The sequence below is a fragment of the Hippoglossus stenolepis genome, chromosome 15 (genome assembly GCF_022539355.2).
Source record: "Hippoglossus stenolepis isolate QCI-W04-F060 chromosome 15, HSTE1.2, whole genome shotgun sequence".
In the NCBI taxonomy this organism is placed as follows: domain Eukaryota; kingdom Metazoa; phylum Chordata; class Actinopteri; order Pleuronectiformes; family Pleuronectidae; genus Hippoglossus; species Hippoglossus stenolepis.
The window spans coordinates 17,794,925-17,818,382 of NC_061497.1; the positions used below are offsets into that span (position 1 = coordinate 17,794,925).

Below are 23,458 nucleotides of genomic sequence, written 5' to 3' on the forward strand. Positions count from 1 at the left end.
GTTTAAGCATCATAACATGGCATCACAATGAGATACAGAGTCAAAATGGTGGCTAACAATGTAAAACAAAACATGTAACATACAGTATAAAACACCTACGACTCAATCCAAGCATTTAAATGCCAAAACTAAAGCTAAAACTGAAGCTGATGGGGATGCAATTAGTTTTGCTCTATTTGGTCATAAACCTATAGAGCAAATGAAAACCTTGATGGCACAGATGAAAAGTTAGAGGGCAAGTTTCTACAACTTATCCTGAGGGGAACAGAAGTGTCAGCAGCTGTTGACGTTTCACTCAAACCCACAAACGCCTACCTCAAGGTGGCGCTAGAGGAAAAGTCGGGGCATCGTTACAAGTCATATGCATTCATCCTCTGGGGACCATGAATGTCTGCACAAAATGTGACAGCAATCCATCCAGTGGCTGTTAAGATATTTCAGCCTGGACTAGAGTGGTGGATTCCATAGTGTGGCTAAAAATGCAACAGTAGTATGATAAAACATCACAGAGTGAAAAATAATTTTTGAATGTGGCAGGAGTGCATCTTTTCATTCATAATTTTTTTTTTAACAATTGACAAGCAATAAATTCGACATTTAGCTTAAATGGGTCAATATATATATATACACACAGGAATCTCTAGAAAGACGAATAAATTCTGGATCACCTTGAACCTGTTAAATCAGCCTCATCTTTGAAAAGACTCAATGCATAACAGCCTTGATGGATTAATGAGTCTTGACTACCAATCAATCACACCCTTCACTATACATCTCATCATATTATCCTACACGTTCCATAACGCACAAGCATATAATCACACAGTTATTTTAAGAACTGCATCTCACCACACACATTCTCTGTGGTAATTATTATATTATAATTACAAACGCATACGGTTCTTTATATAAACATAGGATGGAATGTGGAAGTTAATGCATCGTCTCTATGAAGTCCGTCAAAAGGAAATCTGGGAAAACTCATCACATGAAACTAGCAGGTTTAGCAGAAATGACAAACAGAAAGTTTTGGGACATCTTCTCCTAAAGAAATAGGAGCCAAACATCTCAGAATCATAAACACATCGCTGCTTCATAAACACAAATCTGCCTCGAGGCTTGTTTTAATCTCGCCCTTACAGCAAATATCAATACTGCCCAAGCCGTGGATTAGTATTTTCCTTGCAGCCTCTGTTATTTCACTCACTCCCTGTGCTCATCTGGTTTGTACCGTGTAGGTTTTTATAGAGAAGAAAAAGTGGCAACGGCAGCAAACGTGGTGCGATCACAGCTCAGGAAGTGTCCCAGCAGCTGATCCACGGGGTTTTATTTGTTGGTCGTCAGCCCCGCGCACTTCCACGTAAAGTCGTGCGGTGTTGCTCGTGACAGAGAGACAACGGCGAGACCCCGAAGTATCAGCGTGATGCTCGTTGGCACCGTCTCTAGCCCTCTGTTAAAATTAGCTGACATGAGGCATCGGAGGAGAGCAGGGAGACAGATGGCGGGACGCGGCGAGAAACTATGTATGAGTGCAAATTAGTTTTCTCACATTATTCTGGTTGTGTGTGTGTGTGTGTGCAGAGAGCTGATCTGGGGCTGTGAGATCAGAGTGATGACAGTGTCAGGCTGTCACACAAGAACCCGCTCACACCCACTCACACGTATACATACACAGAACTTATAGGACGTATATATACCACCATCAGATGATCTATAACGTGAGGGTGGATATCTTTTGGTTACAGTGATATTTCAAACGAGACGGAAATTCAATCAGCTTGTTGTCGTCGATGCCAAGAGTGAGAAAAAGTAAAGGTGTAATTTGTATCTTAAGATTTAATCAGATAAACATACTAATTTTAGTGTCGCACTTTCAGTCACTTTGAGGCTCTTAATTTATATCACAATTAGTATTTGATGAGTAATGATGATTAAGACTCTTGATTAAGAGCCACAGTGTGATTCACCTCCCAAACATACAATAAGTCTTAATGCTTTAATGTTTTTTAATAAGATAAATGACAGAGAGGAAAATTCTGGGCTACAGGAAGCAGCCTGATAACAATTAATTAGTTATTACCGTGTTTCTAAATTGATTCTGCGTGTTCAAATCCATCATTGTGTCTTTGAGTGTTATTTTCTGAATTATATGTAAAAATATTTTACTTCTGTGATCAGTCGCTCTTAAATTCATTCATTCAAAACTTCTGATTGTCTTCTATGTGTGTGTGTGTGTGTGTGTGTGTGTCTGTGTTTGTGTGTGTGTGTGTGTGTGTGTTTACAAGTGTGCGACTGTCTGTCGGTCTGTCTCACCAGTCTGTTTGTGCGACTGTCTGTCGGTCTGTCTCACCAGTCTGTTTGTGTGTCCCTCACACACACACTCCTGCTCCTCAGTGGTGTCGAGGTCTCAGCTGCAAACACACACAATGCGAAGCGGCCAGACATACAGAGGGACACCAGGTGGTGTTTAACAACGTGTTGTGTTAAAATCTCTCTCACTCTCCTCCTCCTCTCTCTCTATGTGTGTCCTTCACTGCCTCAGACATCATTTACACATCACATCACCTCTGTGCAGCTCCTCCAGCCCAGATTATTACATATAATGAAGAATTTTTTTTATTAGCATGTTTGTTGGCTGAAAGAAAAATGAATATGGGACTTGGAGGCTGCTTTCAGAAAACCTTGAGATCTGCAGAGTTGTTTATTATCTTTAAATCTCTTACTCTCTACCCATCTACATTGCAGATGTTCTATATATTTGTCCTGTGAGTATTTATATCGATTTCCAAACTGCAGCTAAGAATTATTTTCATTATTGGTTGATTTGTTAATTACTTTTTTGATTAACTGACTAAATGTTTAGTCAATAGACTTTCAGAAAACAGTGAACATCCTATTTTAATTCCAACTTTCCAATTGCTTTTATTTAGTCATGTTGAATTTACAATTATACACAACAGAGAAAAGTTGCCGGTCGTCACTTTTGAGAAGCTCAACCCGTCAATATCTGGTATTTTTGCATTTATCTAAAATAAGGATTAATTTTGTGTAGATCAGCTAATTAATTAACTGACTAATCCTTTCAGCAACAGTTTGACGGGATAAGAAACAATTTCAATAGTTCCAAAAACTCAACTCACTGTTTCTCAAATATTAAATAAATTCCACACTTGTAAAGGAAAGGCTCCTCTCATCATCATCATAAACATCAAACCACTGTAACACACTGGATCTGTTCAGAAATCTCTAATTTCCTTCCTACATATATGAGGTATTCTGCTTTATCACATCTAAATGTTTTTTATGTTCATTATTAGATTTGAGACAAGATCTCAGTGAGGAACAGACACACACACACACACAACTGTTATTGACTGTTACCATCAGTCTCACACAAACTGTCAGGATCCATCAGTTATTTCCTATCATCTCTCGTCGCTCCAACACAAACTCTCCTGGTGCAAACTGATGAGGTTTTCGGGGACTGAAAACCAAACGCGGTACAGAGCTGTCGACAGCAATCTGGGGACATGTGATGATGTCTGTGGCTGAAGCGGCGCCTGCAGGGAAACATCCTTCAGGACGGTCTGACTCAGGGTTCCAGCGAGGACCCAGCATCAGTCAGCTCTGCCGCAGGCCACTTCACCGGAAGTCACTGCCAAATATGGCCGTCACAGACTATTGTGTCTGTAGCTACATGCTCCTACTGTGCTATGTTTCTATGGCAACCAAGACGAGTCAGTCTTATCTCTACCTCTCTCCCTCTACACACACAGACACACACGCACACGCAAACGCACGCGCACACACACACACACACTCCAGTGCACCTTGATTCCAGACTTGCTTCAGCCGACGAGATCAGATCGCGCATGACTCACTCTCATAACCTTTTCCCCAAAGTTTTCAAGCCGTCAACATCCAGAACTTTCTCTCCTCGCCCCAGTTGTTTCTCTCCACCGCCTTGCTCTTCACTGCCGCCGCACAACTCAGCACAAAACATATCAACAACCACAGGTTTTCATTATAGGAGATATACATAAGAAGCGTGTGTGTGTCCGTGTGTGTCCGTGTGTGTCCGTGAGGGCCTCGGCTGCAGGTGGACTTGCTCCCTTCTGGGGAATTTCTGTGCGTTGCATCACCCAATTGAATCATCCCCAACCTTAACGTCTCTCCATGCACCTCAATCACAGAAGCGATAATAGTGAGAAGGAGCAGTCAAGTGTGCTGTTGCATAACTGGGAGTTTTTTACATGGAGCCACAACACAAGCTGTGCAATCAGGAAAAAGAACAACCAGATATTTGGTGAAGCTCGGAGCCGATCGCCAAGTCCTCAGCAGCTCTTGTGTTTGCCACACACAGCGCTGCGTTCAGCTGTTTTCAATTATCACTCTGCTGTGTATTGGCACTTTTTTTTATTTTTGATTCTTGCATCAAAAGACTTTTTTGGCTTTTTTATTAACAGCCATAAACAATGCAGAAGCCCCAATAGCAAGCTCTGACCATTTTATTGCGTTTTTTAAGTGTATCAGGTGAAGGGCGGCCGGTGGGGAGCTGCAGGATTGCATCATCAACCTCTTCCCCTCTTCTTTCCCTCTCATCTTCATTCCCGCTCCCTCGCTCGCTTTTTTTTACCTCTCTGTTTGCCTTTTTCTCCGTTCCCTTATGAAATCATTCTCATTTTGAATTCATATATTCCGAGACACAGCTCACACACACACACACACTCTCTCACACACACACACACACACACACACAGTTGACACTGCCAGACACTCCACACACTGAGCTCTGATTTCATCGCAGTGTGTATTCATACTGTTTTCCTTCGATGTGAGTCTGCAACACTGATTGAGTAATGAGCTTGAAAATACTAAGCAGTCACATGAGGAAGTATTACGATGCAAACAAGTCCCAACTGTGTCCATTAGGACTGAGAGGCTGCACAAACTCCTCATGCACACACATATACAAGGAAACACACACTCAATGAAAAGCAGCAGGTTACACACTGTATACACCACAATAAGGCAATGTCCTAATAAGCTGCAGATTGTGTCTCTGATCTTATTGGTTGCAAAATGAAATGCATTTCTACACTGTATGACATCATTTTCTGAATTCATAGTGACATCATTCCTTCCACACGATCATAAATGATTCATCGATCTATAATCCTCGGGTCGTGTCTTTAGTCCTACAGGACGCAGAGATACCTCGAAAAACAAATCTTTGAACGATGCATAACTTCATTTTCCGGCTTCTTTGTAACCTCTAAATTTTTGTTATAAATATAAGCTTTAGATTAACTCTTATCTGTGGAGATAAATGAACATATTCTTGTTGACCTTGTCTTTGACCTTTAACAGATCAGATGTAAAAGTTAATCATCTGGAGATACCTACAGATACACACACACAGACACACACATATACACACACACACACAGAGGGGTGAAAGCAATACCCTGCATCCGGCTAAGCCAGCACGCATGCAGGGTAAATATCTGTCAGGCCAATTAAACCATGCAAAATTCCATTAAGGGATTGGAGGGGAGGAGGAGACAAAGGAAGAAACTTAATTGAATTGTCTTACAGGATGCAGGAGACTTGCTGCGTCGTGTTTGGACGACGGTTCTGGGGGAGCTTCTGGTCAGAGAGCCGGACATCTTCCCGTAGTTCACCGACTTCATCACACGACACTCTGGAGAAAGCACATGGCCAAAACAGACAGATGCGTTGGTAAATACACAAACACAGGCACTGAAGGAACGAAGATTAAGTGTGTGACCCTGTGACATGACATTGTGTTACAATACAATAACAACCTAGCATTTTGAAACAAAATTCTGTTGCACTGAAATTCAAATGTTATGGTTTACAAACCAACTATTGTTTTAATATTTTGATTGATTCTGACCTCAGGAAAACACCAAACCACTAATGTATCAACACAGCTGGAATTGCTTTTTACCTGGAGGTCGCCTGCAAAAATTAGTTCTGACCTTCCCTGGGCTTTTTTATTAGGATTGCAACACCCAAACACATTTATTGTATTATTACAGCTACGACTGACAGAGGCCAGACATTTTTCAGACACACACTCCTGATACATGAACTTGCGATGGTACACACACACACCCTCCCTGCCTCCTTCATCCCCAAAACTTTGCTCCTCTCCTGCTCATTAACCAAACCCCAATGTAGCTCATTGTTATTTTACACCAGCGGGAAGGAGAAATTATACACAGTCTGGCATTTCTCTTTAGCTGCATATATGAGTGTGAGTGTGTGTTTGTAAGCATGGGGGCATGTCTGTCTACTTATGTGTGTGTCTGTGTGTGTGTGTGTGTGAGTGTGTGTTATGAGCTTGTGTGGCAGCCATTGTGGCCCAGTGAGTAATGTACAATGCAGAATGTTAACATGATGACAGTGTGCCAGAGCTGAGGCAGAGGCGATAATTATAGTGATGCTGAGAGGAGGCAAAGTTGTCTGCAGCTCTGACTGCGACTGTCTCTCTGCTTGGTTTGCCGCTCTGCCTTTCTGTCAGTGTATTTCTACCTCCTGTGCCTCCTGTTCCCTGAGCTCCAGGACATCAGGCATGAGGAGGTGTCAAAATGAGCTCCGTGTCCCAGAGGACGAAGAAAAAGTGTGTGCGTGTGTGGTCCAGGTATTACTCATGTTGATGCTGTTTACACAGTCACCTTCATGGGGACTTGTTTTCCTTATGGGGACAAAAAAGCAAGTCCACATAACAGAAATCAGTCAATTTAAAGGTGAATACATTTTTAAAGTTAGGTTTAGGTTAAGGTCAAGGTTCGTTATTCTCAGACAAGGTCATTTAATCTTAATATAAGTTGCCTACATCCGTCACAGCCGTTTTAATGTTTCCAGCCCTGACAGAGGGACAACGCCAGCAAAATGTCAGAGAAGTCAAGTGTCTGGAATATTTTCCAAATTTGTGAAGGTGAGTCCCAAAGAGTCAAAGGCCTGATTTAACAAACAGATTTGTCAAAGCACCTGAAAACTGTGAGTAAAAGCTTGGTCCTTCACCTTCAACGGCCTCATCATAGCAAAGTATCTCTCCGCCTGCCCCCCCCCTCTTTTCCTATAGACAAGGAACCACTTACGGAGACAATCATCAGTAACTAATGAAAGTGCAGATACCCCGGAAACATGGTCTTTGAATGCCGTGTTGCGTGTAGGAGGCTGTTTTATGGTCTTTATCAAGAGAGAGGAGCGTTACCAAAGGGAATCTGGCTAATGGAAGCAACTAGCCATTATATTTTTTGCAAATGTGAGGAGAGTAAAGGGGCAGAGAGTAAGGGAGAGGGGAAAGAGAGAAAGGGAGATAAAAGGAGGGAGGAGGTGGGCACCAGCGATGCCCGTGGGATGGATATTATTTTTTTTAATTGCTGAAGGGACACAAAGGGGAACAAATGAATTGAAAAAAAACAACAACCTTTGAACAAAAGGCACAGTCATTCATGTGGGAGACAGAAAGAGAGAGAGACAAGACGATGAGAATGCAGATGAGGGCTAAATGGCAGGAGTCTGCTGTGACAGTGAAGACGGAGAAGGGAGGGGGGGAGACAGAAACGCAGGTGGGTGAAGTGAGGACAAACCACATCCAGACGATGGTGGAGAGACGAAGAGGCACAATGACACAATATGTGAGGAAGGCTTCGGGATAAAGACAGAGGAGCAGAGAGGCGACCGAGCGTAATGAGCTGGACAGTCTTCACAGCGCTCGGCCACCTGAACCAGGGAGTTGAAGCACACGCAGGGCAGACAGGGTGAAGGGGGACGACGGGACATGATGATCTTTTTATTTTTGTCAACAAGGAGAGAATAAAGGGGCCAATATTGTAGCAATATGATTGCTGTGTGTGTGTGTGTGGTGAGAGAATTGTGTAACAGTATCTCATTTTGTGTATATGTGTAAAAGTATCTGCCAATGTGTATTGTGATTTGCATATGTATAACAAATGCATGCATAGATCTGTGAATGTGATAAATCCTATAACTGTTTTACACCATAATTAGCGTTAGTGTACGTGATTTTTTAAATGCAGGTAAAAACAAGCTGATTGACTCTTATCTCATTATCACTTTGGTTGTTTCCCCCGGTGTGTCATGTCTAACGTCATTGAACACTGGGGGGGCTCTCTCTCTCTTCGCTGTCTTATTGTCAAATTAGCACATGCACCGAGGTGTCATGTTTCCAATGGAAAAGGGGCGACAGACATTAACGGCTGAAGTGATTTCCTCTAGGAGCTGGAAATAGGTGTCATTAGTTGCATCAGAAGCAGGCAACACAATCTGTTACTTTACATGTGATTTTTGCTGCACTTCTATTGTAGCACATCTGCAAGTGCGTGTAAGGATCTGCACGTCTTAACAAGATCCACAATGTTTTTTGTGGCAAGCAAGGTGGCCATTAATGTCACTTTTCTCATGCAGTTTACTGCATGAGTTACACAACTCTCCAAACATACACAAACACACACAAAAATACTATTGCTAAATGATTGGCCCTGTAGAGAACCCAAGAGGGGCCGACAAATGTGAAATGTGAGTCTCCTCACCGCCTTCGTCCAGCATCAGGTCATCCTGGTAGCGGTACTTCTCCGGTCCACACGCAACAAAAATGTCTTCGTCCCCGAAGAAGTCCTGCAAACATGACACCTGGGAACAAAGACACATAGATGACGTCAGTTATTACTTACACAGACACACACATTCAACCTCTGGCAGCTGCAGAAAGCAATGTCAGCGTTCTACTGAAGGCTTTGTTCAGGGGCACTTTTGTCTGCAGAGATTTTAAAGTTCCCCTCCAGGGAAAAGCAAGTTTTTAAAAATGTTACCGTGTCCCCCCTTAAGCATTTTATATGATGAAAGCCAGAGTCAGTGCCATGGCTAAGTATTTCCACATTAACAGTGCAGGGAGAAAATGCTTGTCTGACAAAGTGGATTCAGACAGCCAGGATTTCACAAACCTAAGAAACCAATCCTGTAAACTTGTTGGTGGGGCTCAGTGGATGGAGGTGAGCTGTGAGGGTGGGGAGACTGGGACAGGGGTGGGGCCATATTAGCATATTAATAGATCCCAATCATGAAATGAGGAAGGAAGGTGGACAGTTTAAGCTGTCAGCCATTTTAGCCATTTTAAGGCCAAGAGGGGATTTTTTTCCAGGACAGAATACGTAAGTTTGAGGAGCAAAGAAAAGCTGAAGGGGGTGAAAAACCTGCTGGAGTGAGACTTTGAACGACAACTCTCCAATCAGAAGTCTAGTTTACGTAATTCCAGGCGACTGGTGCTGTGAATGCATACGGGACATAAACTGCATTCTGTGTTCAGGTCGTTACATGGTCACAAATATAAAATGTCCTTCCCTGTACTCAGGTGAAGAGTCACACCGCACTCTGAGCCCCAGGAGACGGATAAGGAAGATACCTGGTGTCTATTTGTGTGTTTTGTGTTTGCATGTTTCCCCATTGGTGCCTGTGAATAACCAAACAAGTCCCTGAGCTGCAGGTGCGTGTCTTTTCCGCTCTTTATCAGTCCATCAGCGAACATATCAGGACCTCGCTGACTCACTAATTTGCTAATGCGCCGCGGTGCGTTCGCCGGATGTCTAGAGAAACAAGTGGTGGGCCTGTTCCCTGGAACGCCACAGCTCATGAATGGTAATGAATGGCAAAGAAAAGAAACGTAAGAGCAGAGAGGGAGCCATGAACAACCCATAGAGAGAGAGTGTGTGAGGCAGAGAGAGGTTAACTCTATAGGCTATCTGACTCACAGAGACAAAGTCCTTGTGAGTCACCGTGGTTCTTCGACGGACTCCATGCTGTGACGCTAATGCAAAATGTACAGGGACACGCTGACAGGCATTATGTTAAAAACATTAAAACACTGAGTCACTTATCACAACACAACAGGAGCCGGATCAATAAAGAAGAAAGGTCCTTTGGAAAGAGGGTCTGCGGAATCGTGCATATTTAGCCTGGAGGTGCCTGATTAATTAATTATTCCAAACCTAAGCTCCTAATCTGTTCACTTTGTCAGCTCAAGACAGATGTTATTAATTTTTTCTATCCACAAAGAAGTCTCAGCAATAAGGTGTTTATGATGACAAATTGGCAAAGCTGCTGTTCATTATTTTCTATTTGATTTAGTTGGCAGCTGATTCCATATCTGATCCTAACTCAGCACGATTTACACAAATAACTTTAATTACACCCCACAGGCCAAGCGTCACATTTCAATCCCAAGACATCAATATCCCAAATTATATTTCCCGATGGGCAGAATAGGATTAACAGGAAGACAACAGTTTATTCATCCTCTATGACGAATCTCCCCCCCGAAAACCTATTAAGAGCTATTACAGTTTCAGCGGCACACGCATGTCAAGCACCGCCTGGAGTTAACACACAAACAAAAAGCTACCGCTTACTGCGTCTTCATGGCAATTACCGTCCAAGAATCCATTTAGATCTTTATTAGGCAGCGATCAACACCCCTAAAGAAAAGTCACAGCTGATATAACAGCATTATCAACAAAATACCCAGTAAACAGCAAAGAGGCCATTCTCTCTCTCTTTCTCTCTCTCTCTCTCTCTCTCTCTCTCCTGCTTTCCCCACCACAAGTTTAATCTCAGACTCAGACTCTCTGTGGAATATGGGCAGGTTTCATTTAACTTTTCAAATCAAGGCCGGGCGTCTGTGTGTGAATCTGCGTCCGTTTGGCCACACATCGCATGAGCACACGTTTCCGCACACGAGGAGATTCCAGTTTCATAAAAGAGTGCATATTGCCTTGTTCCCCGATATCCCCTGATACCGCGTTACTGATTATTTCTCACCCAAGCGTCTCGGGGTCCTAACAAGATGGCTGCAGATACAGATGCCGGTGCTGTCAACACTTCCCCAGTGTGTCTGAAGCACTTCTACCTCTAATCACACTGTTTTTTTGTATTTCCCTGTTATTTTCATCTTTACCATCAAATTCATACTGCTGGCTATTGCATACACTACTTATAGATTATGTTGCACACTGTGCACCATCATTTAACCTTCAAAGTATTGCATTAATAATGCTGTTTGCTGTTCTTGGCTCAGCTGTGATCACATATTCATAGGCAGCCTCTCTGAAGCTGTTTGTGTGGGCAATAGTGGTGGTAATTTCTCATTTTTGTGACAATTCGTTTATGAAGAAAGACCAAAAGCAACATATTAATCAGTAATTAAAATAATCAATAGTGCAAGCTAGTCAATCGACAACATTTTTTATTAGAATTAATTTTATCTGAATAATCGTTCAATTGTGTTTCGTGTGTCATTTTTGGAGCAAACATGTGAAGTTTTCTCTGGTTGCAGCTTCTCAGAAGTGAAGATTAGTTTTGTTTTGCTTTGTCTTGTATCATGAGCGTCTATAAGCTTTCAAACTGTTGGTCAGACAAATCAAGTCACCTTAAATTAAAACAAGCCTTATTGGGCACATTACGTTTCCCAGCTGCACACTGGTGGTAGTTACAGGTTTCTAGGCAGATTTGTTACAATACAGCAGCTGAAAAAACCCTACACCCCAATAAAACCACATTTAGATTCACTCGTTCCAGATTTTTATTTGGATCTGCGCGAAATTTAGTTTCATCGGGATCCATGAATTGTTGTCTGAGAAAACAAGGAAAATGTTGGAAAACACAACATTAAAGAAAGGAAAAAAAACAATCCTCGTCCTAATCAGAATCCACACTAGAATGTAATGGCTTCTTCCTCGGCTCATGCCCCACCGCTCCACAAAATTTCATGGGAATCAGTTTAGTGGTTGGTGCGTAATCCTGGTCACAAACAAACATAACCTCCTTGGCAGAGGTATTAATCAAGTGAATCAGCACAGAACTGCTGCTGCTGCTGGGCTCAACAGAGAGGAGGCTGGTGTACAGAGGCTCTTTGAAGCTGCTCATCCAAATATAGAAACTGTAGCACCAGAAACCACAGGTATACAGGGAGGAGAGTATAATCAGGAGGTGGTGAGGACAACAGAGGAGATGAATCCGGGAGGAAGTGAGTCTTGATGTAGGACAGCCTCTGAGGGCACCACTGAGCTGAGGGTAAACCAATATGGAGCAACGCAACAACACATACTGGGCAGTGCTACTGAGGAAGGGTGTGAAAGAGTATGGTTGCCATGGTGACAATGCCCTCTAGGCACTGGTGCATGGCTGGTGCGTGCCACCGATTCCACGGTGTGCAAACTGCGATAGAGAGCTCCATCATTCATAATTTATCTACTATGGGCAGAGTACTCGACAGAACTGTGTCATTCAGGCAAATACACACCAACACACACAAACGGCCTGGTTCCCATTGAGATACAATATGCCCTTGCTTTAAACAAGATGAGATCCTGAAAGGCTCGCAGAGACAGACGGACCGATGAATGAGGAAGAGGAGAGGGAGCTGGTGAAGATGAAAAGAGTCGAGGAACAACAACAACAACAACAACAACAAAAGAAACAGTCTGAGATGAAACCAAATCTCCAAATCCTCCGAGTCACAGAGGAAGCAAACAGATGGAAAAGAGTAATCGATGAGGATGAGATCTATTCCTGACTGCTGCTGCCGCTGCTGCTCGGAGCCCAATGACAAAACAAGCTGCTTTGATGTCTCTGGTGCTGCGTTCACACAGAGAACAACGTTACACAACATCCACGCTGCTAAAACAAGGACGGCAGGAAACAAACAAAGAGGCAGCGAAAAAGAGCGACTATAATAAGATGATGAGGGGGGGGGAAGGCAGAGGACTGTGGAAATTGGTATATTCATAACCCTTCTTACTCTAAGGGCAGCTCACAATGACCGAACAACTTGGACATGTTCAATTTGATATTTACATTTTATTTAACATCCACTGCAGGAGTCAGGCAGAGAGTTAACAGGATTTAAACAGGTTTGTGCATCAGATCTCACGTGTCTGAGAAATCCTTCCCCTTATCATCCACCTGCCACCATGACTGAGAGGATCATTCATGATCTACGATGGTATCTGGAATCCGATCGACATTTAACTATATCACACACTTTACAAGAGTAATTACATAGAAAAGCTCAAACAAAAAAGACATCTCTCTACGACCGGAGGGGTGTGACCTCCAAATATGTGACCATCATCCCCTCCTGAAAGTGTCTTATGCAACAAATCATAGCATATCTCTCAGTAAACCCATTTATACTCTCACTACGCCACCTAGTGTGGAAGCAAAGACCAAACACCTTCTAATCTACAGTGTCTGCTTCTGTCTCTCTGATGTCTCTCCCTGGTTTGTTCTCCTCTGTCTTTCTTTCTTTGAGATTAAATCACATTTTTGGTCGGCTACACGGAGCCGCACGTCACTTCATTTGCACATCATTATGCAAGGGATCATAAAACTGAGACAGACAGAGAGAAGGCTGACACCACACGGTGGCACTGTTGAATAACCTCACGCTGAGGAACCCAAAAGCGGTTCCACGCTGCAATAATTAAAACAAAAAAGCCTCGTTTTTGTAACACAACAGCAGGGGTGAGGTACAGTCTCGAAGCCAACGTCAAAAGTATAAAGGTTGTTAGCAGATGCATTGAAGCTTTTTAAGTCTGGGTCTCTGCAGAGCGATGCTTTGAGTCTGTTTGGTGTGTGTCAGGAGGGATGACTGTCCAGATTTTGAGTGTGTGTGCTCGAGGACACGCAGGAGACCAACAAAAAAGAGGCTGACAAAGACACAATGAAAATATACAGTAGACACAATCATATCTCACCTTTTATGAGAATACACAAACACTATCATGTGTCCATACACACGTTCACTGGTTATTTAGCGAGTCTCACATGCACAAATCTCTAGACAGCTACAACCAGCTTCTGAGCACAGTGATGGTGCAACATCTTCATTAAACAATCTGTCTGCAACACAGCTACATCACATAGTTCTGTCTCCATGTTGGACTTCAGCTCTACTTGAGGACTCTTCTGTCAGGAGCCTGATTCACACAGCAGTGCACACGTGTCAGACCACATGCTTTTGTTTTTACCTGTGCAAAACAACCAACAGATTTCAAATAGAAATAGTTTGATTATAATTTTTTGCTTCCAGTTTTTCCAAATGTGAGGATGTTGGGTTTGTTGGGTTTGTTGATTCTACAAAACACAAATGTTTGCAGCCATGGTTACAGTACATCAGTTTTTTTTTTATTTTTTATCTTTGCTCTGATAAGAAACAGAGACATTTCTCTGAGACAAACTGACGCCTGCAAAAGCCAGAAAGAGGGAAAAAAAGGGAGAGAACCACTAATCTGCTGCACCACAATAGACTCACAGTGGTTACACAGAGGTCGCAGTGAGGTCAACGTAATCCTTCCCGCAGAAAGACACGTTTGGGACGGACGGGCTGTCGCTGCTGGGGGAGCTTAGCTCGGTGGAGCTGTCCCTGGTGCTGAAACCAACTGCAGCTGGCCGAGCTGCTCTGAAACTCTCCCCACAGACAGACGGACGGACACACAGACAGATGGCTGTGATAGATAAGACAGGTAGAGACACAGGATGACAGATGGATGTATTGTGAGACAGATGTAGGGAGATAGGAACAGAAAGAGCAAGGCATTTGTTGCAAACATGCAGTGCATTCGAGGTGAAGGGATAAAAGGGGTGGAATATATGATGAAGCTTTAGTACTGGCACAGCAGCATGTCGGAGCTACAACATCCAACATCAGTGTTTCTGAACTATACGGACCACAATCAATAAAAATACATAAGTTTGACGTTTGTCACACAGACAAATGCTGTGTAGGAGTATCAGTATTTAACTGACAGTAATGTTAGCAGTGATTGATGTGTTTTTAAATAGATATTCATATCTATATTACTGTACAAGCTCGAGATGACGTTGGCATTCTCTCCATTATCTATACTGCTTATTTTACATTGCCAGTATACTTCAAAAATGCTGTTTTACTGGTATAGGGAGTTCTAAAGGGTCACAAACTCTAAAAGAAACGAACACATCCCTCGTCACTTTCAAGAATCCATATTGTATTAAAACATCTACAGAAACAATTTCAGTCAGAATCCCAAAAGGAAACAGCAAAATACATTTCCTTACACTCCAGGGGTTTTATCCCCTGAGAGCGAAAGGAGACAGAGGGATGGGCGGGCAAAGAGCCACGCAGGCTGACAAGAGGAGAGGGAGACAGAAATCAATCTGAAAGACGCAAGAGGGAAACGGATAAAACCATCTTTCCCCCCCCCTCGGGGGAGAATTCACACACCGCATGACCTCCCGCTGCCTCAATCAGGGAACCTGCGGATAGAGTGAGGCGGCTGGGAAACAAGGAGGGAGAGGAAGAGAAGAAGGAAGAGCTGACAAACAAATAAAGGGAAAGAGAACAAGGTTGATGTGAGCCAATTAACGGTGCAGCGCTCTGAGTTACTGTTCGTGCATGCACCTCAAAGCAGCGCAGCAGACTGACTGCCAGGCTGGCTGCTCTGTTGCATAACAACTTATGTAACAGCCTCTGCTCTCCAGAGGGGGGATAGCAAACTTTCTTCTGGAGCTGGATCTGTGTGAGCGCATCCTCCTGTCCTTCAGGGAACCGGTGTTTTCATTCAGACATGAATGGAATCCAAAATAAGGTTTCATGCAGCGCTGGTCCCACGAGGGGACAAGTAAGACCTCACATGGCATCAGTCTAAAGTTCCTCTTCCTCTTCCTGCCCTTTTCTCTACAGAAGATGACATCTTAAAATGTCTTGCTTTGTCCGAACAACAATCTGGATACTAAATATATTCAATGTACTGTCACAGCTCGCCAGGAAAGACTATGCAAGGAACTAACTTCTGCCAGTTTTACAAAATAAATTACTTTAATGATTCATTTTCTGGTGATGGAAAAATTGATTAATCAGCTTATTGTTTTCGCTTCATGTGAATGCAACACAGGCAAACTCTTAAATACGAGATGGGAAATATATGTAAGGAAAACACAACTCCCACTCCAGTTAACTGCAGTAACAGAGGTGCAGCAAATGAGCCCTTAAGTACATACAAAACTGTTTTGATTATGCTGTAAGCATGGTGTATATTTGAAGGTTCAGACGTAAAGGAGCTACTCGTGGCACAAAAACAAATAAAATAAAATAAAAACAATCAATATACAATACAGTTAAATGGGACTTTTTTATTATTTGAGATTGGGTTTAAAGTCATTGCATCTGTACAGGAATTTCCTATTAGTTCAAAATGATGCAATACAAGCATTTTTCAAATTGGGAGGTAATTTCTTAGCAAGATTCCAGCAGGAGGAAAGCAGCTCTGCTGGTTGTCATGTTTACAACCAAGTGTCTCAGTGCCTCGCCCACTGAGTCATGATTCAACAAAACCTCTGACAGGTGATATGTGTGTAAGTTGCAACAAACAAACAGAAAGAGGGGACACACTCTTTAAAATGCAGATCTAGCTGCGTGAGTCAGGAAAAGCATGAGCCAGACTGTGTGTGTGTGTGTGTGTGTCTGTGATGAAGTTGTGGTGTGACGAGGTTCTCGACAGTCTGCCAGAGCCCGAAACGTCTGCCATCGATCCTAATTTGGCAGCATGTCCTCTGACTACAGACAGCGCCCCAATCTGCCACCGTCACCAGACACAGACTCAGCTAACTGACTGACTGAAATACAGAGAGACGGGGAGAACGCAAGATTTGTGTGCGATACCATACCAGCCATATATCAACAATGTCATTTAGTGCACATATACTGTATAGCAGCATAAATACTGTATACTCGGTCCCCACTCTCCACAGACAATGCTGCGCAGACTCGCTGTGACTCAGCAAAACAGCAGGAGCAGATGGACTTTGCTTCCCACAATCCTCCCATGAAGAAAAAAGTGACATCACCAGCAAACAACCAATCAAATAAAGATAAACAAGCCGCTGAATGGTTTGTTTTTGAGCAGAGCATAATCCCTGCTTTTAATAATACGCAATGTTTTTAAGTGATGTCCCTGCAGAGCTCGCTGTAGCCAAAAGAGGAGAAAGGAGATGCGAAAAAAGTAAGACCAGGAGGGTGTGGAGGGACAGACAGAGAGAGGGAGAGAAGGAGGGTGAGGGAGAGAGAGAGAATGGGGGAAGGAGAGAGTGATGCCATATGTTGCAGCTCTTGGATTTGGGGGTGCATGCCGAGTGTGCTAATTAAACGAAGACTAAATAGCCGGAAAAACAATGGCACGTTGACAGCAAGAGACAGAGTGAGAAAAAAAATCAAGTAGAGGGAGGCGAGAGAAAGAAGATGAGAGGAGGGAATCTGCAGCTAATGTGATGAGGGGAGCAAATTTGTTTGATCGGAGAAAAAACTAAACATTATGTAAGTGAATAAAAAAAACGATGCGGATGAAGAGAGAAGCAGAAATTTGAAAGGGTGGAGGGAAATAGAAAAGAAGTGTGCAGCACTTGAGAAGACAATGAAGAAGGAGGAGGAAGAGGAGGAGGCTGCAGAGAAAACAAGAAGATAAAAGAGTATTAAAAGCTCTTCGGCGTTGCCAACAAGTAGAAGGACAGGCCAACAATGCAGCTCGAAAAGTGAGAGCTGCACTGCAGATAGTGAACAAGTGGTTCACTCTCACTCCTCTCCTACAAACGGTCTAACCTTTGTTTAACATGTGACATTTAATGAGTACAAAGACAGAGGGCAGTATTATCAGGGACACGCTGTGTAGACGAGGTGGACAAAGGAAATCATATTAGTGCGTCAAAGACGAGGACATGAACTCTGAAGTATCTCGTTAGGAACGGACCAATCAAGGTGAATGTCAAGTAGCAGCACAGATAATAGCCTTTAGTAGGTCTCTGTGAGTTTACAGGGATGTAAAGTCAATTCATCTGCGCAGATTTCAGGTTTATAAAAAAAGGGAAACTATTTGATAGAATGAGGTCGTCTCTAAACGCCTGACAACATCCTTCATACGGGCTACAGAGCTAACAGTAAACAGGGAACGAGTTGAACGTGCTAACATATGCTAGAGCAAGATGATTGGTGCGAAATGACTTAGAAGGACTTGTTGTAAAAAATGATTAATCCTCTGGGCATCTTGGACGTCACACGGTCCACTGAACAGTTATGTATTTCAGTCTGGACCAAAACAGTAAACCGACAGGTCTCTACAAAACCAACACAACAAAAATTACTACATGCAACTTGAGAAGTATAGACAATATTGATAAGTGTTAATGTACAGGCAGTTAATATGGGAATTATCGACGCTTGCAAATGCTCAACCCAGGGAGACGCACACTGAAGGATCTCATTAACGAGATACTCAACAACTAGAATGCAACCAACTTAAAGGGCGACTACGTGGAATCACTTCATGCATTGGTTGATAATTGCCTATAGTGAATGGCCACTGATGCATGAGCAGAAATCCAGAGGAGTCCATTAAAAAGCGTGTGTGTGTCACTATGCGTGCCTAAGTATGCGTAAGCCTCGCACGGCTCCCGGCTGGCAGCTGGGGTCCAACACAGCGTGTGTGTGTGTGTGTGTGTGTGTGTGTGTGTGTGTGTGTGTGTGTGTGTGTGTGTGTGTGCGTGTGTGTCTTTTCTGTGTGTGTGTAAACAGAGCTTTACGTGTATTAATAGACCAGCCATGTCCGTGTCCTAAGCCACTTACAGGTCGTCTACCTTCTTGATCAGACCAATCCTGCGAGGCCATCATCACAGCGTCACCGTGGATTGGCTGGTTCCTCGGCAACTACATCTAATTATCATTAAAACACGGCCAAGGTGAAGAAGCTTGCCATAGAAATATGAGGTTGTGGTAACCCCCAGAGGAGAGGGAGCTAAAAATACCACCTATCAGATACAGTGAGACCTGAGACAGGGGGCGAATCAATGGAGCGGTGGGGGGGTGGAACTTGATAGATAGCTTCTCACTCGGTCGCTCGTATTACCCACAGAAATATGATATCTAAAACGATCACAGTGGAGTAAGCTCACAATGGGCAAACTGAGTGTGTGGCACATATCAGAGGCTCAGAGACACTTGTTCGCAGCCTGTCACATGTTGTCTCCTCACCATCAACATCTGATTATTATCATCAGCTCGCCCCCGATAGCCGCCAAGAGGAAAACAGGCAATTTATCACAGTGATAAGAGGAAAAGACTGAAAACAACAACCAGAGCCAAAGTTTTATCACAAAATATTGATCTGAGGTCAAAACCAAAACTCAGTTGTCATATTGGCAAAAGCTTCGCAAACACAGTGCACACCCACAGACACACAAATAATGAAGAGTCATAACAAGACAAGTGAGAGAGGACTAGCAGAGACAGACTAACTCTCGGGTGAACTCTTTGCTTTCAGATACCAAAAACATTATCTATTATTCATCTCAGCACATTTTAGCCTCTGCAACAAAACATTTAAGCAGAATAAAATTAGTAAAAAATATAATTTTTGTTTTAAACCCACATGAACAGTCTAGTGAGCAGCTGAGAACAATTCGAAACAAAGAGAAAGGGAAGAAGATGAAGAAGATGAAGAAGATGAAGAAGATGAAGAAGATGAAGAATAGGGCTGTGGGGATGTACAGTACATATACATCCTGCCCCACTGTCTCTGGCCTCATTACAGGGGTTAATGAAAGCAAGGAGCCTGAGCTCCGGTTCTCAGATGCTCTCTCGGGGCTCTGCAGCTCTGCCGAGACGCAACGTTACTGCCAAGAAGGCCCAGAAACCTACTTCTGCCGTAGGCCGGCTGACGGACGTGGCTCAGCTGACGGCAGCAGGCCCATTCTCACAAAAACACTTAACCCTTAAAGTAACCATGTCCCAGGGCAGGTAATTACCTTTAGCTCACACTTTGAGTGTCATAACATACAGTTAGTTCATCCCTTCATTCATCTGTTTGTTGTTGTTATGATTCTTTTTTTATTCAAATGTGTATCTAGACAGTTTATGCAATTGTTAGTTCATCATATTTTCATAATGTAATGTTATGCTGAGCCTTATTCCCTGAAACGGTTAAGTTAACATGGATTAACTACATTTCACAGAGGGTTTAAATTTGCTACACGATTATCCAGTGTTTTCTGAGACCTTTCACCCAATCAGAAGGAGACGGCTGTTCCAGTCTCGTCGTGGATTTCCAAGCACTCATGGAAACTCTCACTCCTTTGTATTCATTCCCATCTTGCTTTAAAATCCCTCATTCTTCCATTGGCAGTTCACTTAGTAACATATTCAGAGACGCACACGCTCCCACGTGCATTAACCCACGCACACATTCGCAGTCACACATACAGAAAACGAGGACTTGGTTCTGCACTCAGCCCAGTTTGGTAGCGAGCGTGTTACCATGCCTACAGGCCCAATCAATATCACATCTAAAAATAGAACAACCATAATAGTCTTACTTCCAATCGCAGTGGGGTGAACTGGGCGAGAGCAGCGTTTATTGTGTAATCTCCAGGACAACTGTAACAAGTGGCCACCACAGAGCTGTCGAGCACTTGTGCAAAAGCGCGAGTTTAATCCCCGACAGGAGGTTTCTCAGGGAAAACCTGATCTGATCTGACTGGATTTTATTGGCTGGTGCTGGGATCTCGCAGCAGGTCAGGTCAGGGAATCTGGAATGACTTCCTGCTGGGTTGAAAGTAGGTCATTACACGGACAGCACGATTAATCTTTACAACTGGGATAAACGGTAACACTGAGGGACTTAATGAAAAGAGCACAATTGTGACAATCACAAATTAGCCAATCGGGAGATGATTGCTGCTGTGCGACACAAAATGAAAGGACGCCCTTGATGTCAAACAGAAAGTGTTTCAAACAGCTCAATAACCTGGAGCTACAACACGACCTAGACAGAGAGCAGACCGACAGTCAGAACCATTGATGGTGCGTGAGAGAGGAAGTGACACAGAGACAAACAGGAAGACACCGAAGAGGTTAAGAATATAAAACTCTCAAAGAGATGTTTTGTCTTTCTCTCTCTGTCCCCTCTCCACAAACATGAGCATGTGTCAGCACAGATAAACTGCGTTTAACTGCAGTGCAGACCAAGGTCAGAGCCACTTCCACATGCACAGAACCAGCCGAGAAAATGTGCATGAGTCTGCGTATGTTTACTGTGCACTTACACTATCTTACAGTAGTTCTTTTTATACCCTCTACCTCCACAGCTGAGCTGAGAGGGAGCTGGAAAGGTGGGTGGACTGTCAAGGAGCCCGAGACTTATTTTTGTGTTGGGAGGCAAAGCTCTGGCACACATTGCTGCAGCGTGGGAGAGAACCCAGACTCCATTCATCGACTTTTACCTTCTCTCGACCTCTTTCACTCGCTGTGTCACACGTTTGTCTCCACAGCTCCAACTGTAAACGGGGGACACGGATGCTCTTCATTCATAAAGGGCTCATTAAAGAGAAATGAGCCTGTGGTCATTAAATATTTATCCGTTCGGAGCCTTCTAACAGCCTGTTGATCTGTGTTTTCCCTTTCCAAGCAACACCGTCGCAAAAACCACCACCTTCATGAACGAGTAATTGTTAGTCACCTTGATTTTAAGTCTTTCTGCTGCACATAAAACGTCGTCCAACACAGCAACAGAAAAGAATCCCTCTATATTCCCAGCAGTACCAGCCATGATAAAACCACGTTAAAGCCATGTCTGATGTCCTTGCAATCCAATCGGACACATTCTGACACAAATGAGAAATGTATTCATTCAATACAAAGATTTCTCACCAGTTTCCCCTCCAGTGTGTAGATCTTCTTCACTATTCCGGAGTCAAGCTTGATGGCGTCAGTGATGTCGGTGAGGACCTGTTCGTAAGAATGGGCGGTTTTCTTGTTCAGCAGGATCCTCACAGCTTTGCGGGGCTTCACGCCGCTCCGCACCACTGTCACGAGCTTTGGACGTATGAACTCCTTGTTTTCACGGTTCTCTGGTCCGCTGGCCTTGGCGCTGCCCAAGGATGGAGGGCCGCGGGAGGACGCCGCCGCGGCCTTGACGTTCACCGACCAGTTGGGGTTCACGTTCTTTGTGTAATCCAACTTTTTGAAGGCTTCAATGGAGCTGCAGACGTAACTGTCACCTGGGAGAAGGGAGAGCAAGATTACTTGTCAAAAGTAATACAAGATTTAGAAAATATCAAAAGAGATGAGAACCTCTTTCTCTTGGGAGATGGGAAGTTCAAGAAAAATGGTCAAAATGAGAAGAAAGGTAAAGAAAGGAGGGAAGAATCTTTGTTCTGAGCAACATCTTCTAACCAGCAGCTGCAGACACTAAACATCTTTGATAAACAGATTCATACAGCTTGCTTTTCTTTCTACTTTTGTATATTTATATATATTTCTCAAATCCTATATCAATTAAAGAAGATGCTGACAGTTTACAGCTCCTCCCATCACAGTAATGATACTGGCATGCACAGTATTGGAGTAAAACAGATCAGGAGAGAGCTAATCTTAGACGAAACATATGCCTCTGACACCAGATGGCAATCCAACCAGTGATATAATCTTCATAATAATAATCTACAGTCTGCTCTGCTGGATTAGCCAGTTTTGGACCACATGTAGTGTTGAGCCTGATTTCAAATGGGTCTAATTGTGGGGCCATGGTATTAGATGAGTTCTGTGCAGCAAGTGAATGTGCAGGAGAGGATCACAGAACATGGCAGCACAGAACATGGCAGCTGACAGGTGAGGCAGGGCTGGTTCTTTAGGAGAAGAAGGGATGCACAGACAGGCAGAATGTGTCCAACTGGATTTTGGAATATGAGTCCAGGACTGAAAAGCTTCTACATGTCAAGCCCTGGTTGTGTAACCCGCTAAGTGAGCCGTGTAGCCTTCTTATCCTCACCTTCTACAAGTTGATCAACACTGGCGATCTTCTTGGAGCCATCCAGGGTGTAGATGGTCCGGACCCCCTGGGGCAGGTTGACATTGTCGGACAGAGAGCGGGTCAGATCGGCCAGCAGTGCGTCAAAGGTCCGGAACCTGTCCACGGAGATGGCGTACACTATCCCGTTGAAGTAGCGGTCTCCGTTGCGGTAGAAGCGGACCTTCATGGCCCTCTTCTCCGCGCTCAGCGTCTTCAGGGTGCGGGTCCGGTACAGGCTGCAGTGGGCGCTGTGCGTCGGGCTCGCCACCCCGTTCATCCGCGCACTGGAGCGGCCGTGCCGCTGACCTTTGTCCCGATCGTCGAAGTGCTCCAACTCCATCTCGCTGCCGAGGCTCACGACAACGGCCGTGCTGTCTGGGAGACACACAACGCGAAGAGATCGGGTTGTGGGTGAAAGTTTTTTTTTAGCGGCGGGGCAAGTCAAACAGAAACAAGCAGGAGAGATGGGGACGAGGCGTAAAAGCAGCCGGAGTCCGTCGCTGGCGCACGGTCTGAAAATAACTCCCTAATGACAG

The 23,458-nt window shown here is 43.8% G+C and overlaps 1 protein-coding gene across 3 annotated transcripts in view; it reads right to left on the bottom strand.

Annotated features, from left to right (window-relative positions):
* LOC118122091 (serine/threonine-protein kinase DCLK1) overlaps positions 1-23,458 on the bottom strand; it is a 47,337-nt gene that overhangs the window by 23,124 nt on the left and 755 nt on the right. For 2 of the 3 annotated variants that reach the window (XM_035178545.2, XM_035178546.2), the window contains exons 2-5: positions 22,902-23,297; positions 21,782-22,131; positions 8,589-8,688; positions 5,597-5,704 (exon numbers count right to left, since the gene is read on the bottom strand). In XM_035178545.2, the coding sequence (XP_035034436.1) occupies positions 5,597-5,704; positions 8,589-8,688; positions 21,782-22,131; positions 22,902-23,297 (954 nt within the window). Of the gene's footprint in view, positions 1-1,635; positions 1,645-5,596; positions 5,705-8,588; positions 8,689-21,781; positions 22,132-22,901; positions 23,298-23,458 lie in introns of all 3 variants that reach the window. The other variant, XM_047343620.1, reaches the window with a different exon arrangement.